Below are 20,345 nucleotides of genomic sequence, written 5' to 3'. Positions count from 1 at the left end.
TTATGTTGTCCTAGCCCCCAAAAAAAGAAGATTCACATATTGTTCACTCATCTTAACCTCTGGACAAGATTTTCCTTATAGACTGACTTGGACCCAGTAGACAAAAATGTTTAAATTTGTAGTTTATAATCAGGGAGAGTACCAAAAACACACACAACAAATACTCTAACTGCAGGGGAAGAAAGGGGTTGGCCAACAATCAAGTCGAGAAAACAAAAGATAAGGCCAGATCTGATTTGAGACAGGATCTGACAGGGGTACAAGTAAAACAATTATGTTCCCCCCTCCCCCCATGAAAGCAAATGAGAACGTCTCCCTTTTCCTACCGTCTTGTCTATGAGGTCTTGGTGGGGTTGGTGGAGAACAGATATTAAATGATCCCAGAGAAACAAACCTACAGATGAGGACAAGCCTTGGATTGTAGTACTAAGCTGAAAGCTGGGAGAGAATACAATTGAGCCACTGGGACCATGACCCAACTGCCCCATCAGCCGCCTGGGAAAAGAGCACCTGGCCATCTAAAGACAGAAATTTCAGCTCCAAAGCAACTGCAATGTCCTAGTGGTAATGCGTTTCCTATGAATTGCATTCACATTCAGGTAACTTGTAAGAAACCTGTCCTGTAATTCAGAAAAACCAAGAAGCGCTGGAGATGGGTGTGGATGAAACAATGGCAATGATTCATGAAGTCGGGAGAGAACTTGGGAAGCTCAAAGAGAGCACGTTTGTACAGACACACCTAGTGCAGTACCTGGCACTTCACACAGCAGGTAGGTGCTCAGTGCAAGTTAGTGCTCCCCTCCTCGTTCCACTTGAAGGCACCAGGGCAGGCGGTTCAGATGGTCGAGTCCTTTCTAGAACACACACGGAGCTTGGCACACCCAGGTCTCCTTCCAGCCAGGCAATGGGACACACTGACCTTCAAGAATTACAACTGAAGCCTTTTGGTCAAATTTAGATGTGATATATATACCTCAATACCAAGTGTGATTCAGTATCTTACTTCTAAATAGCATTCTAATAAGCAACTATCAGCTAGGTACTTGGACCTGAAAACTCAGGCGAGGAAAGAGAAATAACTGACTAGGTACCTTTCAAGGCAAAACAAAGATGAAATGGAAAGGCTCCAAGGCAACCTGGATGGAAAATGATCACCCGGCAAGAGGACCTGATTCGGTTTGGATTCATCCTTCTTCACAGGATAACTCTGTTCCAAAGAGACTGGGTGCTAAGAAAAGCTTGGTGTACAAATATAGAGAACTGTGAAACATAAAGGTTTGAAAATCTCCCAGGAAAAATCTGGGGGACTTAAAAAAAAAAAAATCCATCCAGTGCTCTGGCAAAATCATAGAAGACTGAAATTCCAGAGCCCATCTAACCCAGGGACCCTCCATCTTGTGGCTTCTGGTCCACTCCCCAGGGAAGGAATCTAGGCCGAAAGAGCAGCTTCCCTTATCTGTGTCTGCAAGAATGACAGAAACGGGAGAGAAAAAGGAAAGAGACGAGGTTGCCACCTTCCCTCACTGGAGTAATTATAAGGTCACCTCCGAACACTAGCCTGCTTTCTGCTAGAGTTTTTGGATATGAAAAACAGCAACCAATAGGGACCAGGCACAACCCTATGGGATGTGGTCACTATTGCTTTAACTCCACTGTACAGATGAACAAACTGAGGTTCAGAGCCATTCAAACTGCGCTCACAAAGCTAACTAAAAGTTCGAGCTGGTATCTAAACCCAGCTTTTCTGAGGCAGAGTGCCTGGTATATTGCTCCAAAGGACGACAGGACTCCTTTTCCCCAAGGTACTCTGATCAAGGTACTCTCCCTATATTTATTTTTATTGGAAGAGTTGGAATTGATTGATAAAAATTATGTTCTTCTATGGACTCAGCGCTGAGGCCTCCCTGATGTATTATTGCTGTTATTATTTTTATATGGGAAGGGAACAAAGAGCTTTACCCTGAGAGGCAAGGAATGAGACTGTAAGACAGACTCTGTCAATGCCATTATGAAAAGGGAAAGGTTTCAGAGGCTGATGGACCAGCCGCCTGCAGTGGCCACGGTCTTTGCTTTCCTTTTTCAGAGACATTTTCTGCAGCAGGGCCCAGGCACTCTGGGCTTTGAGAAGAAGGATATTCTGCTTTTGTAAGAAAGGGAGCAGATTTCCCAGGCATGCTTTGTGTCCCAGACTCTTTCACTAATTGAGAGAGTGGCACGACAGAGCACATGTCCATTCACACAGCCAGCACACGTCTGCTTCTGCCTTCTCATGTTTTTCTCTTTTCTTTTCTTTTTTTTAAATTTCTCCTATGAAGACAACAGTTCCTGCTAACAAAATGAAGTAAAAAGCAAATTCTTCTTAATGAAAATAAAAATGTCAATAGGATATCTTTCTTCATGCTAATCCCCTACTTGACATGCAATGACATCATTCCACAGAAGCTGGGGACAAATGTAACATCCACTGTAATTACAGGCTTAATATGCAGGGTAAGGGAGGTGGCTGTGAGGTGCAGGCCAGCGCTTCCTAATGGGCCCTCCCTGGGAATACAAACGGACCCACCAAAGCGGTGGTGGACTCTTGCTGTGACAATCCTAAAGGAAGCAGAAATCAAAGCACTACCTTCGCCATGAATTCAGGTTTGATTTTCTGATGCAAACTTTATATCCCTAAGTGACCATTTAAATAAAATTGCATTTTCTTTTTCAATCAAATAGTGTCAACAAGAGACATGTGCACACATAAAACTCTCACTCACAAACATGCAGAAACTAAAGGTTTGGAAAGAAAGCTGTAATTCATAAGGTTTTCATCCAGTGGCAATAAGAATGAACGTGGCACTTCCTTTAGCAGAAGCTAGAAGGTGGGGGAAGGGAATATCTACAATACCCTAAAGAGGCATTTATTTATGTAAACTTTTGAAATCTGTAAAGTCCTGATTAGATAAATGGAAATATTTGGCTTTAAGGAACTTCAAGTACAAAAAAAAAACAAAACGATAATGCTATAAACCAGGGGTCCTCAAACTACAGCCCGCGGGCCACATGCAAATACAAATGTATTTGTTCCCGTTTTGTTTTTTTACTTCAAAATAAGATATGTGCAGTGAGCATAGGAATTTGTTCATAGTTTTTTTTAAACTATAGTCCGGCCCTCTGACAGTCTGAGGGACAGTGAACTAGCCCCCTGTTTAAAAAATTTGAGGACCCCTGCTATAAACCATGAGTCTGAACAAAGTAGGGTTGAATAATACCGCAGATTTTATAGAGCAGCAACTGTTGCAGGTCATTTGAAGATTACAAGATGAATCAGCTTTTCCTGCTTGGCTAATGTTTCTTATTCATTTCCTTGAACAGGAGGTTAAAAGCATTAATCATTAACAAAGATTCCCTTCTTGTTATTTTTTTTAAAAAGCACTTTTACTTAAAAATCTTTTTTCAAAAAGATAACATATTTGGTAAAGGAAACTATTTATAGTACAAAATATCTGCACATTTACAATAAGAATGGTATGCTATTTACCATGGAACCAATCGATTTTATGGGAGAATCTGTGTTACTCAAATGACATGTGTGATTCTCTCTTAAAGACATTTTGAAGTGTATCCACGATGCCAAAATGGCACTACATTCCATAAGGATCACAGATTTTCACAAATAAAGATGACATTTCATTATTATTTTGAGTTGGAATGAGGAAGCCTGGTGGGTTAAATATGGTAGCAGAACAGAAGAACCTAATATATCCTTAACCAACTTTATGAATTTCTGAAATATTTATAAAAATGCACAAAACCAGAAAAACTGACTATGGTGATTAAGAGTAAAAAGATGGTCATATGCTGAAAAGTGGAGGGTAGAGGAGTTCGGCAGGGGGAGAGCCAGAGTGGCCAAAAAACTCATAGACACAGACAACAGCCTTGTGATTACCAGAGGGGAATGGGTGAGCGGGGAGGTAAAAAAGGGTAAAGGGAGGATAAATGGCGCCGGAAAGAGACTCAACTTGGGGTGGTGAGCACACAATACAATATACAGATGATGTATTATAGAATTGTACACCTGAAACCTATATAATTTTATTAACCAAGGTCACCCCAATAAATGCAATAAAAATTAAAAAATAAATTGCAGGAAAGACAAAATGCAACAGCAGTATTTAAATCTGCACCCGAGGCATTAAAAAGCAGAACCAACACTGCAGAACACTGACAGTGACGTGCAGGCCAGATGAGAGGCACTCTACCCCAGAACATGGGAAAAAAATCAAAGGGAAAGTGATGAGACAGAGGATGAGCATAAAAACGAGTTTGAGTATAAGATTTATACATGTTTTAAAATTTATTGTTGAAAGTATTACAGATGTCTCCCCTTTTGTCCCCCATTGCCCACCCCTACCCAGTCCCACCCCACGTCAGGCCTTCACCACCCTATTGTCTGTGTCCATGGGCAATGCATATATGTTTTTTGGTTAATCATATTTTTAAGATTGAAATCAGAACCACAGGAACAGAAACAATGAAAAGGATATAAATAGAAAAGAACTTTGCTACCTGAAAAAACCATCAAGGTATGCAGACTAAAATGGTTCAGAGCATTTTGGGGGGGGGAGGGGGGGGGAAGTAATGAGAAATATTTAAATCTCCACATTTCTTTACAACATATTTTAATTTCAGATAAGAGGAGAGTAGCCAAGAGTTGGGAGTGAGCAAATGACTGAGAAAGTTCATCTACATGCAATTAAATTTTTAACATCTTCACATAAAATCCTAAATGGAACAAGAAAGTCAGTCCTGTGTTAGATTAATAGTGAAGCCAGATTTTAGTTTTTCCAGTAAAAAGCACAGGTTTCAAATAATATAATAGGGTATCTGCTTCAGTCACATCCTCCAAAAATGAAGTATTTTTCTGTGTAAAAGTTGAGATTTTAGATACATCACCAAGTTGGGCCAAGAGATATCAATGCCATGGAAGAGAGAGAGTGGACATTTAAACCAGGAGGTAATTGACAAATGACAATTGATCAGAGATGTGATGCAAGAAAGCTGCTTATAAATTGTCTTGAAAAAAGACAGCATCGGAAAGAGATGACTGGCCTACCAGAGCCTCAACAATCACCAGTGAATATCTGTGAAGCAGACCCAAGGAAGATGTTGGGAAGAAGAAACTGAATCTCTAAGCACCATGTACATAGGAGATGTTCCAGAGGGACTCGGGAACCAGTTAGGTTACAGCACAAACCTTCGAATTCTAATCCAGAATTGGTTGCTTCATTCCTCTATCGCTGGGATTTTTGTAGACCAGCAAATTTATAATTAATCCTATGCCTTTAAGAGGCCAATGAAAATTCAGATAGTTCCCTTTTATATTCATTCTTAACTCAGAGCAAAGTAGTGGAATCCTTATAAGAATGATGATATCTTCATAGAAATATTTTTAAACCATGTCTGTTTCATTGTTCCTATTTCCTAAGAAATGTGCTACTATAACCGCACATTGATCCCTGTGAAATTCAAGAAATATCTGTATACTCTAGAACCTATGAAACTAAGCAAAATTGCTACTATTGCATTAAAAGGGAAACATACAGTGTCCAATGTCTTAAAAATAAAATAAGTGTTTGTCACAAATCTGAGCTCTACAGTTCTCTCACTTTTCCCCTTACTAGGTCAGTTTCCTCTTTTATATCCTTATTTAGCTCCATATTCTCTTTCCTGGTACTTAGCACAGACTGTGAAACATATTCGTATGACAATCTAATTAATGTCTGCCCCCTTACCTTGACTGAGCGCTCCATGGGAGACCATGTAGGGACTGTAGATTATTGATTTTACTCATTATTGTTAACCTCAGTATTTGACACAGTACCAGATCCCCTAAGACAAGCAATACATATTTGTTTAATGAATAGATTGAGTGTATATGTTTTAATTCATTATTCAGCCAAGCAAGTAATTTTAGCCTATGAATTCCAAAAATCTTCATACAGATACCACATCATGGCTTTGCACATTAGCGCTGCTTATCAACTTGGCATGGAAACCATTTTTTAAAAATACTAAAATGACTCTTTCACTATGTGTTGATGTTATATCACAGAATATTAAAGACAAAAGGAACCTTAGAGATAATAAAACTGAAGTTCATAAATGGTAAGTAATTTGTCCACAATAGCACAAATCTACTTAGCAGTAGAAGTGGGATTCGAGCATAGGTTTTCTACCCGACCCTCAACCTCCAAGGGTCTGGGCACTGCTTCTCAACACACTGGCTCTTCACAGAACTTCTAGGTTGCCAAGTCTCTGAAAGTGATTGGTAGTTTGTAAAGAAACATTTTACCACACCTCAAAGTTTAAAGGAAATTTGTAATTTAAAAAATGGTTTGAAATACAACCACTGCAAGTTTTCAGATTTCTTATGCATATTATTTTTAAACCCAATAATACTTTCTCAAAGCTGTAACACCTCATCATTCATTGTCATACGTGTACTAGTACCATGTGCCAGGCGCTGTTCTAAGACTCTTTCCCAAGGGACAGTAGCCCAAGACTTCCTTAGTTCTATGGTTAATAGATAATTGCATTATTTTGTTCTTATCATGCAGTTGCAATTGGGAAAAAGCCATTTCTGAAAAGTTAGAATCCTGAAAATTTTAAAAATCGAGCCCTATGATTCAAGCTCTTCCTTTGGTCTTCATTTTTCTCATTTGAAGTAGGTTTTTGCTTGGTTGGTTGTTTTTTCTTTTCCTTCTTTTTAAGATGTAAGTTGGAACTTTTTTGGGGGGTGGGGACCCCAAGTAGTTTAATATTTTTTTAATATTGATTTTTTACAGAGAGGAAGGGAGAGAGAGAGAGAGTTAGAAACATCGATGAGAGAGAAACATCGATCAGCTGCCTCCTGCACACTCCCTACTGGGGATGTGCCCCCAACCAAGGTACATGCCCCTGACCAGAATCGAACCTGGGACCCTTGAGTCCGCAAGCTGACGTTCTATCCACTGAGCCAAACCAGTTAGGGCTAGTTTAATATTTTTGATGAGTCTGCCTACCATGCATAGAAAATCCATTTGTTGGCTAAAGGATTCCAGCAACAGAAATTTCTTTCTGATGATGGAATCATATTTCTGGACAAGCCTGGAGTGAGTCAATTTGTCAAATTATTTAATTTATATTTATATGCTGAAATGTTATTCCAGAGACTACAAATAGTCTCTGTTCTATGTATAAAACAAAAGTAAGACACAGTATAATATGTATAACTAATACATAATATAATACTTCTTTAAAAAGAAGACTCCGATATCATTAGATGTTTTAAAATAACCCAAACCAGCATTTTTTGCAGAAAAGAAGGCTGTGATTGGAGAATAGAGAGGACGTATTAGAAAAAAGGGGGAAGAAGAAGGAAAAAGAAACAGAAGGGAAATGGATGACATTAGCTGGGGAAAAGGTATGAGTGATACAGGTGAGAAAACAATGGAAAGGAGGTACACTCACATAAAATTACCTTTTTCACCAACAGACATTTACTTGGATTTCTAATGCTTCTTTAATAAGGAAGATGTTTTTGAAATACTATAAAAGCTAAGTCACTTATACACATATAATTATATATGTGCATGTAAATGTCTACACAATTTTAGCCATATAACCTATTCTTAGGATCTAACGCTATTCTGCACAATTTTAGATTACAGGCAATACGCCTTTCAAGATAACCTTAATTCTCATTTCTTTTATCACTTGGTTGGTTTTCTGTGTTTATTAGCTCATTAGGAGGCTAGACAATGCATGGAGAAAACAATTATCTATTTTTTAAAATATGTCTTCACATGCAAGAGATAATAGAAAGCAGAATGGAAAAATGATTAGGACTTAGAAGTAGAGTGTACTGGTAGTATATGCAACAGAATAAAGTGGGCTAATGCATATTTTGCAAACTCTTCAGATGTTTTTTTTTTAACTATCCAGACCAGGGGTCCTCAAACTTTTTAAACAGGGGGCCAGTTCACTGTCCCTCAGACCGTTTGAGGGCCGGACTATAGTTTTAAAAAAAAACTATGAACAAATTCCTATGCACACTGCACATATCTTATTTTGAAGTAAAAAAACAAAACGGGAACAAATACAATATTTGTATTTGCATGTGGCCCGCAGGCCGTAGTTTGAGGACCCCTGATCCAGACGATTGTCATCATTATTCTCTCCACACTTCCCTTCTTTCTTTTTAGCAGTCTTGAGTTCTTTTGCAGTATATAGAATGAATGACTCATTTTCTGGAGCAATAGTGAGAGACATCCATTGTCCTAGATAGAAATACAATCACATTAATAAAATTGAGATGGCTATTGGCCAACACAATATAAAGGGTTTGCCCATATTGTTTCAGCAGTAAGAACTCATCTCTAATCAGTATGCCCCCTTTCTGACAGTCTTGTTACCACTGGCCTTCATAAAGAGGACCTGAGACACAGGGGACTCTCCTCCTCAATCAGCCACGGAAGACTAAATTAGATTGTTCTGAGTTTGGGTTCAAGTAGGTGGTAAAGTGTTCTCTTGTGTGAGTGCATCTGTCTTGGCCCGTGCTTCAATAAAATGCTAATATTTGCCCAAGGAGTGCAATATCTCTTTTGTAAAAACTCCCTTTGAAAATATTCCTCTATTTGGGAGAAAGAAGGAATAACAGATTTCTAAGTGCATGTGTTCTATCAATAGTTTAAATATAACATGGACTAACGTATAAATTTGGTTTAGCAATTCTACGTCAATTCTAGATAAAATCAAGTTGTTCGTATAAAAGGACTATATCACTGAATTCTAAAACTTCAAAAAAATAATAATCCCACATGGAAATTATTGGCAACTCCCTACTTGATTAACAAGACCACCATATTTCTCATCCATAGAGATACTATCTACTATCATTAATGTTATTGTACATAGATTATTTCACTTTGGTTTTTAGAAAACTCTGTTAAGTTTGCTGTAAAAATAACGTTACATATATGTTTTAGTGATTGAATTAAACATTTTTTTGCAAATATGATCAAATTGGGGATAGGACAAATTGAAATTGTCACCTTAAAGGTATTAGATCCCAACAATCATATGATGTATTACCATAAAAATCACTTTTCTTTCCGGATAATAGTGCAAGTTGTACACTGTCAGTAATAATGTGATGTGAGCATTGCTCCCCAAGGGCATTCAGATCTGCCTGTTCTCGCTTGTTAAACTACATTGCAGTAATTGGGTGTTCACAGGACAAGATATGCACAGCTGCTCATGCTTATTAAAATGTAGGCCATTCTCATGGGCCACACGAATGCTGTGCCTGGCACCTGTAACACAGTCAGCCTGTAGACGATCCCCAGAACCCATGAAATTTCACCTTCAGTCTCTTTCTAAGGATCTGTGACTAAGTAGCTAATCTGAGGCTCCATGCAGCACCAAACGTCCATGTGGAAATTCTAATTATAATGGGAAAAATGCAGCTATTTCCTGTTTGGCATTAGGTAGATAAAACACATGAATTTGAGTTTTCAAATACTTTCCATGCAAGTGTTTGTCATTGTACAAACACCGTTAAGTTTCATCTGGTTTGGTTTGTCTGCAAGGTAGAGACAGAAGGAAAAGGCTAAGGACCAAGAACTCCCAAACCAGGAAAACAGACTGAGGGTCATAAAGCTGTGCATGTTCCCCCAAAATGTATAATTCTATCAAACGGAACAGGCAGGTTTTCTAAACTAAATTCTCTCATTGGTACTGTAAAACCTAGTTGAAAACCCATTTCAAGCTAAACAGAATAGGACAAGTCCCCTTCTCATGTCAGTGATGAGGGGCAAGTTAGTAAAAATTCATGGACTCATAGAACACAGAGTGTAGCATAAGTAAGTTTACAGTTGGGAGTATGCAAGACAGTTTATTGTGTTATTATTTATTAATTATGGTATTATTTTCCATACAGACAACTGAAAACCTACTTTTGCCCCATCCTGTATAAACTGGAGGAGGCTCAGAGATCATTTAGTCCAGCGGTTCTCAACCTGTGGGCCGCGACCCCTTTGAGGGTCGAACGACCCTTTCACAGGGTCGCCTAAGACCATCGGGAAACACATATATAATTACATATTGTTTTTGTGATTAATCACTATGCTTTAATTATGTTCAATTTGTAACAATGAAATTGGGGGTCACCACAACATGAGGAACTGTATTAAAGGGTCACAGCATTAGGAAGGTTGAGAACCACTGATTTAGTCCAGCCTGTGTTCTAAAGAAAGTGGCGGTGGAAGTGACTAGTCAAATAGGTTAAGAAAATGTATGGTTATATAAAATTAAACAAGTGTATTTGTATGCAGTTACCTACTTTATGACTCCTCAAAGAATATGACCTTGTGTGCGCAGTTCCAGATTTATTTCACAATGGAATTCTTTCCCACTGACTATCTATTAATGTTTTACAGAACTAGTGGCTAGCAGAACAACGTTTCAGGTACCCTGATCAGTCTAAGCCCTTCATTTTGCAGAAGAGAAAAGGCCTCTTAGCAACTTTTCAGGGGGCTACCTGGGCAACAAGAGTCTCTGGTGGGCCCAGAGCTGTTGCATTAGATCAGGCCTCCAGGACTCTGGAGAGGGGAGGAGCCTGGGAAGCAGCTCACAACACAGTGCCCTCCCTGCTTCCCAAGCTGCAGGAACAGCTGAATCAGAGCTCTCCAATGTGTCCATTCTAGCCTCAGGGCAGTGATACAATCACTTCAGGTTTATTTCCATAAAACCTTTCACTTTCACAATCTCTCCCACGTGTCTTCCGACTGCCAATGGACACTGTTCCAGCACTCAGAGATGAAGACAATCTTGAAATCAAACCTATACATTCGTTTCAGCAGTTTTGTGCTCACATGCTTTCAGAGAGCATGAATCCTTAAAATAGCAAGCCAGTCTCCTCATAAGTCAAGTAAAGCGCTTAACACAAAATGTAGCTCCAAACTACGAAATCATTAATTCTGTTTGGATCCAAAATTCCTTGGTCACGAAGAGAATCCAGTGCTTAATTTGTGCTGATAATATGATGCTAGTGACTATTTTTATGTATGTGCATTTTTAAAATAGCCCGAGCAAACAGAATTTACAGAAGTCTCCTCCTACAAAATTCTCATTTGACACATATTATACACTAATTTTTTCTGTTATCTTATTTCCATGCTCAGTTGTAAACAACTCTCAGGCCAGGACTACTTAGACATCTAATGGCCTGCCGAGCTAGGAACTAGACCGTGTCTTGCTATAGGAACTACTACATAAATACTTAATGGCAGATTGGGGCTGATAATAGGGCACCTTCTAAAAAGATATACCATATACTGTGAAAAGATTATCTCCTACCAAATGAATTAGAAGATAAGGTATGCCTTCCTTTTCTCTTTCTCCTCCTCCTCCTTCTCTTTCTTTCTCCCTCTCTCTCTCTCTCTCTCTCTCTCTCTCTCTCCCCCCCCCCCGCCCCCCCCCTCCCCCATTTGTTTTGCAGGTCTTTCACAAACATCAAAACCTCTAGGTGACCATTCAGAAGGCAGAGAGCAGCTACTCCAAATGACTCAGGAGCTCCACATGCACCAAGAGTGCTGCTGGCTTGGGTTGCAGAATTTGCTCCATCTTTAGTCTTAGTGCTATCAAGTGAACTTCCCCAAATGTGACATTTCCATGGACTGACATTTCGGGAACACAAAAGCAAACTGTGTAGGGAGCAGCGTCCTTGGGGCAGGTGCACTGGGATGTGTGTGTTCCCTCGGGGCACCAGCTGTTCCTTCCCCAGGCCATTCCTGTGTGATGCAAACAAGGAAATCTGTGAACTTGGTCCACAGCCTCCAGTGAAACCTGTTTGATTTAGAAGGGGCTGGCAAAGTGCCGGTTTAGAGGACTTTCTATACCAAGGCAGTCCTCGGAATGTTCATTTTTATCTTAACCCCTCAGACAATTAAACCCACAAGACACTGTTTAGAAGCAAACTCAGTTGGAGTCTCTAAAATGAGGGGTGATACAACTGCGGCATAACCAATAAAGCACCACCTTCCCCAGGTCTTTTTTGTTCATTTTTAATTAGATACTTTTATTTTTAAATCATGTGTAGACTCTCTTGTTGCGTTTTCTGTAATCAATTATCTCATCAGTCCTGAGTAATTGCAGCTCTTTAACATAAGTTGGGATAGTTTATTAAAATAACATTATTTTTGTCTTGTGTTTATGTGAGTTTCTCCAGTCCCTGTGGTCATTTCTAAGTGTACTTCCCCAGGGGCACTTCTTTCTTTCTCACATTTTTCAATGACCAAAGAAATCTGACTTCCCAGCAATAGAAATTACCCTAAGGTCACAACAAAGAAAACAAAGGCATAAGCCCTGGAGTATGGTGTTTGGGGAAACTTGATGGTTGCCTGGGTAGCATTTAATTAGTCCTGGGTTGCGGCTGAGGGTGGGGGTGCTGGTACCTGGGTAACCTTTGTCACTACCACTAAATCTGTGGTTGAACAATCAAACTGTAATGCTTGTTATGATTTCTATTCTCACTCATCCTTTTCTTTAGGAATTTCAGTAAATATAAATCTCTTCTCTTCTCTCCTCTCTTTCACACACACACACCAATTTGTAAATTAAGAAAACACTCAGTGTTTTTTAAAGCTGTGAAATTTTTCCAACTGAATTATAAACAGTGGGACACCTTATTCTTTAACCTATCCTTTTACAATTACTTGCTTATTAATAAGCATTCAAAAATAGTACTTGACATTTTAAAAAGGAAATCTCTCAGTTTACGCTTTATCCCTCCTTCCACCATTATTTCTAGCATGCCTTCATAAATGCTGAACAAACTGCCCCAGAGAGAAGCATGCAAAACCGGACAGTAAAGAGTAAAGGGACTGTACTTGCTAGGTGGTTTGCTGATATTGAGTGCTATAAAACACACACACACACACACACACACACACCAAAAAAAAAAAAAACAACAACAACAAAAAAAAAAACCCGTACTAGCAAAAACCATGGGCTCTCTTTGGTTTCTGCAATGAAGACAAAAGCTGCCCTGGGTTGGCAGTGTTAGAAGCTGTTCTGTAATGCACTTAGTTGGATTTAATGGCAAATTACTGACATCCCCCCCAAATGGTTACTGGGCCCAGGCAGCCAATTTTCTGCCACCTTCCTGCCTGTGCGTGTCTATGCTGAGTGGCTCCACAGTGCCCATTAGGAACAGCTTGAGAGCCATTACAGTCGGTAGGGTAAAACATCCGTTTTACTACAAAAAAAAAAAAAAGTGAGATGAGTAGGTATTTCTAGGGTGGTCTGAACAAGCCATCAACAGCCCCAAGGAATGAAGGCACCTGAGTGGCAATGAAACACTGTTATTCCTTTTTGTTGGCCAAACCTGCATCAGAAAAAAATACATCGGTGTGTGAGGATCTCTGGATATAAAGAATCCCCAACGTTTCAAAGTTGTGCAAAATGTAAACCCTGCAGGAATTACGCCTTGTGTAGCACACACTATAAATTCTCATTCTTCTCTTGGAAAGTTTAGCCCTTTCATCCTTCCAAAGGCATTCAGTTGGGGGTGAGCAGGCAGTTTACCGAGGAATGAATGGGAGCACTGGGGCAGGAGCGGCTGCTGATTGCTTCCCCCCTCCCCCCCTCCCCCCCCAACTGCAGCCCACAGGCTGGGGAAGCTGAGGGCAGAGGGCAAGTGTAAGAAAGGCGAGTGATTTGCATGAAAATGGGAGTCTCCTTCCCAGGCGGGCGGCATTGACCTCAAGGGATGCTAAACAGAGGTCTGGTTACTTCAACACAGATAATGCTCTCGATTTATCATTTTCTTCTAATACTGGGATTCCTTCCATAACCTTAGATGACAACGCCATGAGAAACAGTGAGCTGAGCGGTGTTGGCAGGTGCCTGTACCCGTGTGTGTGCACCTAAGAGAGAAAACATGAGGATCAAGTTCCCTCTGAAATCGCAGGTTCCTTGAGGGTTAAGTCAGCCTCTAGGATGCAACCGAACATGCATTTGTGTGCTTTGTTGTTAAAGGATGGGAGCTGGGCTGAAAACACGTTCATTACTCCCTGATCTCCATTAGAGCAGCTAATGCATTCTAGGCACATACTATTAGGCTATAACTCTGTACACCGACAGACTAAACATACAAGTCTAGACAGAGAAAGGAGACGACTGAAAATAGTCTTAGATCTCTGCTTACAGGCGTTTCAGCATTTCCTTATCATTCTACTGGCAAATAGCATAAAACCTGGCCTCATTAATGTCAAAGGGAGTAGAGGATTCGCATGACTTAAATTCAAGGGTCTTGATTTGAATTCTCCACTAGAAAACAAACTTCAGGCCAGATAGTTTTAGCAGTCACTCAGCACAAATCTGACCGTGCTCAGCTGTGGTTTGTTTATCTTCTAGAAAAAAGGCCTGGGTTCTTAAACAGAACCACCCATGTACACATTACAAAATCAATCACATTGTAGGAAGCTTTGTGTGAACGGGATCTAGGAGTTTTATAAAGCCAGTGACAAAATGTAAACATGCCAAGGTCTTACTATTTATTCAGTTGCCTAAAAAAATAAACCACCAGAAATCTTGGTTTCTTAAAACTGGCAAAGTCTACAGTCACTTGCTGATTGGAGAGAACAGAAGAAAGAATCGTGTGGTAGAATGGAGTGGAAGAAGTTGCAAGGGAACAGAGTATGTGACCCCAAATACGCCACTTTGGCACGTGGAATTTCTTGAGCGGAAGGCAAGATCCCACGGATTCAAGAAAAACTTTTACTTTTCCCTTAACTACCTGGGAGAATTTAATTAGGGGGCCTGGCTCATAGAAAGAGCTATTAACAAAGATAACTTTTACTTGAATGACCTACCTGTATGGCAGGGCAAACATCTAATTACCAAATGTCTGCTCTTATTGTCCTATAAATTACCCTCCTCCTCTTTGAAGCTCCAGGCCTTTATTGCATTAGTTGGGGGGTTGGGGGGGGGGCGCGGGGGGCGCATAAAACCCTCACCAACCCAACTTGCCCTTCCTTGGGTCTCTGTGAGGTTAAATTTGTTTTTCTCCTGTTAATCTGTCTTTGTCAATTTAGCTAATAGAACAGCTAACAGAACCTATAAAGGTAGATGAACATATTTTCCTCCCCTACACATGAATAGATTATCACAGTGAGAAAGCAGACTGGCACTCTCACCCACATCAGCACCCTCCCATGGGCACCAACAGGACCATTTTGAAATGAGTTTTGACCCTGCTCTATGGTTTACTATGCCAGCACCTTAGCGTTACGGCTCCTTTTTGCTCTCACATCCAAAGGACCTTCCTAAACTCAGTCATGGAATGTTGCTGCCCCCTACACACAATCAGCAGCCACGTTCCTTCTGATCATGCTGAAGGCAATTGTTTCTCTGAGAAACATCTTTAATTCAAACTTTAATATCATTACAAAAAGGAAGTTAGCCTATATCTAAATCCAGTATTTCCCATAGATAATAATAATCACCAAATATACAAGTCAAATAGATATTCAATAAGGGAGACAATTTTAACACTAGCTCGCATTTATTGTTTTACTATGTGACAAGCACTGTTTCAAGATCTTTACATGCATTAATTCATTTGATCCTCATGAAAATTCTGAGATATTATAAATCCGTTTTATAAGCTGAGGCATAAAATGATTAAGTGACTTGTCCAAGATCCTACAGCAAATGATTGTCAGAGCGAGGATCCAGAATCTGCACTCTTAATCACTATGCTATGTTGCTGGTGAGGATTTGAATTCTCAAAATGTTTTAATTATTTTAATAGGCAGAAGACACAATGATGGAAAAGAGAGTATTAAAATTAATTTTCCTTCTGGTATCCCTTGTCCTGGGAATGGTTTGTGTTTGTTTGTTGTTTTGAAATGATGTTTGTCTAACACTAATAATCATGGGGCACTTCTTATAATCCCTAGGAGACATCCTGCTTTATTGTTATATGTAGATGACAATAAAAGTTAAATTAGGGGAAGAATCAAATAGGAATGGAGAATGAAGCATGGTACCTAACTCTACTCTCATGGTAAGACTTATAAAAATGATATTCATCCAACATAATTAAGATACAAAAAACATGCTATATGTGTAAATAAAACTTTTAGGACAGTATTTGAATTCATAAATATAAGCAAACATAAGACTGTCGCTCTGTTTTGAAAAGATTCAAGTATTCAACATTCACTGGAGTGGAAGCCTGAGGAGTGTTGGTGAAGGAAGGCCTCACGTTTCCTCTCACAATGACTGGTCTTGCTGGAGCCCAGCCTAGATGTGGCCAGGAATGGTTTTACATCGGGGCAACTCAGCAGAGACCTGCTTTGCCCTGATGTACTTTGGGCACACAGCAGATGTTTGTTGAAGGATTTTTAGGGAAGGCAATGTTGCAACAGGATTTGGAAAATAAGGTTGCCTTCGATGACTGACCATCCCAAGAATCAAAGTATGCCAGAGCTGGTCAGATCCAAGGGCACACATCCTAGAGAACGGGGGGAGGGGTACCTACAACCTCACCATTCATACCATGCGACCCCCACTTATGCAGAGAAAGCATCATAGTCCAGGTTCCTGCTTAAAGGATATTTGTTCAAGATGACTAAACCTTTCAGGGTAGTCTTGAACGAGACCTGCAATCCTAAAGAAATAGGCAAAATGAACTTCAAAACCACGTTTAAAAACTAGTACATTAGGCTGTGTTTCTGGTGAGGATTTGGATTCTCAAAATGTTTTAATTATTTTAATAGGCAGAAGACACAATGATGGAAAAGAGAGTATTAAAATTCATTTTCCTACATGAGCTGTTAGGTGCATTTGAGGCAATCACCAGTCTTTTATAAGCCATCTCTAGACACAGCACCCAGCACAGCACTGATACAAGTAGGTAGGTAACCAGCCCTTACTGTAGGTGACAGGAAAAGAAGGGAGAATGGTACATTAGGCTAACGTGGTGGTTTGGGGGAGACTTGACCTTCCTAGTCCACTAGAGTGGACTAGGTCTTTGGTCCAAAAACAGTTAATTCTTTAGTAATTCTTGCAGCCTTGCATTTTGCAATACACAGCTGTCATAAAGTCAATCCAAGTATGAATGAACACAATGGGAATCACAGGCTTTGTTTACACCCTCCCTCCCAAACAAAACAAAAGAAGTAGTCTTACAAACAGTCATAGTAAGAAAGCCAGAACAACCTACAGAGAACGGATAATAAAAGCTTGAATTTACATTTTGAAACATACTTGTTGGAAAAGGGTACTTCCCTTATTTTCCTTTTTGTGAGATGATTTTAAAAGCTATGGAGATGTGCAAGACACAAAAATACAATACAGTAACAATGAGAGAAACACATACTGTACCTTTACTTCAGCAAACCATGTGCCATCTGATAATTCCAGGATCATATCTCGCTTTTCTCAATACAAAGAGCTGATTTTGCAAGTGGCTTTGCAGCAGATTTAACTTTTAATGAGCCAATTCCTGCTATGTTTTTCTTAGCACATTTACACGATTCCATGTTTTGGGTCCACAATTCATTTGCTAACTAGAATACATAGAAGTTTATTCTAATATCAAACTCAAAGAGAAGAACTGGGTCTGTCTCATGGGCATACTGCTGCAGTCAAATGTGATTCATAAAGGCACTGACATTCTGTAAGTGGTTTCAAATCTCAGTCTGGACAAGGCTAATTGAACATGATGTGGTCAGTCAAAAAGAGGCTGAACCCATTCCTGATTTTATATCAATGCCAATAAAATTAGCAATCATACAACAAAATCATGTAGACAGAAAAGAATATGCTCTACTCTATTTTACATAAAATTTAAGTGATATTCAAGAAATAAAATGGAATATAGTAGCTATGAATGATCAATGGCAGAGCTTTGGAGAAAATCATCCCAGGTTTGGAGTCCTTATGGGCCAGCAATTCTGCTCATAATCCTAAATGTAACCAACTGAGAGAAATATGGGTCACTGTTCTCAAGAGGAAGATAAGATGAGTGAGTCCAACTACATCTCAGGCCTAGAGGTCAGAGTGAGGCAAGAGAGTAAGAAGCTAGGAAAATCCTTTGGCAAGTGGCATGAGGAAACTGAGACAGACAGCGAAACAGATGGCTGAGCAATTTAGAGCAAGCTAACAAATCCCAAGATCTCATTTTTCCTAACCAAGGACACTTAGGATCAAATAATTTACACATTCGAGACCAAGCTGGGATAGACTGGCCTCAGTCCCAGTCCCTTTCCAGTGACATTCTTTGAAGGTGAAACTGACCAGAGAATGACCCTGGTCCCTCTATATCAGCGGTTCTCAACCTGTGGGTCGTGACCACTTTGGAGGTTGAAAGACCCTTTCACAGGGGTCACCTAAGACCATCCTGCATATCAGATATTTACATTATGATTCATAAAAGTAGCAACATTACAGTTATGAAGTAGCAATGAAAATAATTTTATTGTTGGGTCACAACATGAGGAACTGTATTTAAAGGGCCAGAAGTTTGAGAACCACTGCTCTATATGCTTATTTTGTTGCATCAACATGTCAAAGAACACACCTGGAAAGCCGATGAATATTCTATTGCGATCCTCCCCTAAAATTCCCATCTTTAGAAAACAGATAAAAACCCTTAAGGCAAAGGACCCAGTGTGTGCTCGCCCTTGGACATGCACATGCCTTCCTGCACCACCACCCCCACCCCCACACCCCCCCCTCTGCCCCCCACAATCTTTCCTCAGGTGTGTATCTTTGCTTTATTTCTAAGCTCTAAAAGTTCCCAGGACACTTACAATCAGGGGAGCAGCAGGCAACAGCAGCTCATCCTGAGCAACACCCGGAATCTTTCTGCAAGGGCCCTCTTTTTGCCTCTATAACTTGTTTCCTGAGTCCACATCACCCAGCTGACTCACTGCTGCCTCTTTCTAAAGGACCAAGGCAGCTCTGCCTAGGCTCACTCCTGTTGCTCTGATCTTGCCTCTTCTGTCTTAAGCCTTTCCTTTGTTTCACTGTCCCCAGCTTTAATAAACATACCTCAAAATCACTGGGACTCGTATCGTGAAATATTTCCTGCATGAAGTCAAGAACCCACACATTCCAGACTGTGCCAGGGCAGACCTGCCTCAGTCCTGGTCCCTTTTCAGTGACTGGTTATTGGGAGCATCTTCACATATGAAAAATTTTTGTGTCCTTACCTTTAATTTCCTGTAGCACTCTTTATTCATTTCTGAAAGAAAGGCTATTTTAACAGCAATTGCAACCTCAGACTCTTTTACCTCTATTAAGAAAAGTGTATGATATTTCAAGGATGAAATTATGATGTATATTTTATTTTGAAATGCAGATGTTTCCTTTTTCTTGGGAGGGTGTTGGGTTGTAAGATTCTGGAAGCATCTAATTTATATTCATAGCTTCATTTGAGTAACATTTAAGGTCAGAGTACAGTGAAGTAGCAAAAAATAATAATAATAATTAAAAAATACCCCAGAACTTTAAAAACCTGTAAGAATACACAAAATATATAACCCACACAATAACAACTTAAGCTGACTTTCTTAAAATATGGCTTCTGAGTAACCTAATCTATATATATAAAAGCCCAGTGACCAGAATGGCAGAATGACCAGAACGACCGGAACAACTGGTAACTCTGATGCGCATTGCGGCAGCCAACCAGCCTGATCCGGGCCTGATCTGCCCCCAACACCCCGACCAGGGGTGGGGCCGGCCACCAATAGTCTGCAGCCTCCCACCCCACTGGCCTGGTCCAATGGGCCCCCATTGGAGCAGACCGGCCGGACCCCACTTGTGCACGAATTCATGCACCAGGCCTCTAGTAGATAATAACAAATACAAAGAATCCTTCAGCAATAAGAGAAAGTCTTTTTTGATAACCCAGGCAGAGTTTTCCAGTCAATGGCCTATTTCCCCATCCTTTCAAATTCTAAGTTGACTAATACTAAACCCAAGTCTCACCTGGGACCTCAGGAGAGAATCTTGCAGAGTGTCGAGATACAAAAAGTTTCAGTTCTTGGTCTAAGTTGCATTCAATCAGGTTTGTGTCCCATGATCGGATTCCTAAGGAGGAAAAGGAAAACAGTTGACAGACTTCCAGTTGGTCATTTCAGAATGGTTAGGAAAACATCACTGTGACAAGTCTCAGGCTTTCAGGAAGGATGTGGAAACTCCTTTTCTGAAGAGCTTGGTGATGGGATGCCCACAAGATGGGAGGGCCAGGGAGTTCTCTCCACCAGGCCGCAAAGGAGGGATAACTAGCAATGTGGACTGCA

General features: G+C 40.1%; 1 protein-coding gene across 1 annotated transcript in view; it reads right to left on the bottom strand.

Moving 5' to 3' along the window:
- The window catches only part of MAP1B (microtubule associated protein 1B), an 88,885-nt gene that overhangs the window by 59,636 nt on the left and 8,904 nt on the right, over window positions 1–20,345 (bottom strand). The window contains exon 2 of the mRNA XM_081090042.1: window positions 20,032–20,133. Within this exon, the coding sequence (XP_080946168.1) occupies window positions 20,032–20,133 (102 nt within the window). The remainder of the gene's footprint in view (window positions 1–20,031; window positions 20,134–20,345) is intronic.

The sequence above is a fragment of the Myotis nattereri genome (genome assembly GCF_964212035.1).
Source record: "Myotis nattereri genome assembly, chromosome: 4".
NCBI lineage: Eukaryota > Metazoa > Chordata > Mammalia > Chiroptera > Vespertilionidae > Myotis > Myotis nattereri.
This window is presented reverse-complemented; position numbering and strand designations above follow the sequence as displayed.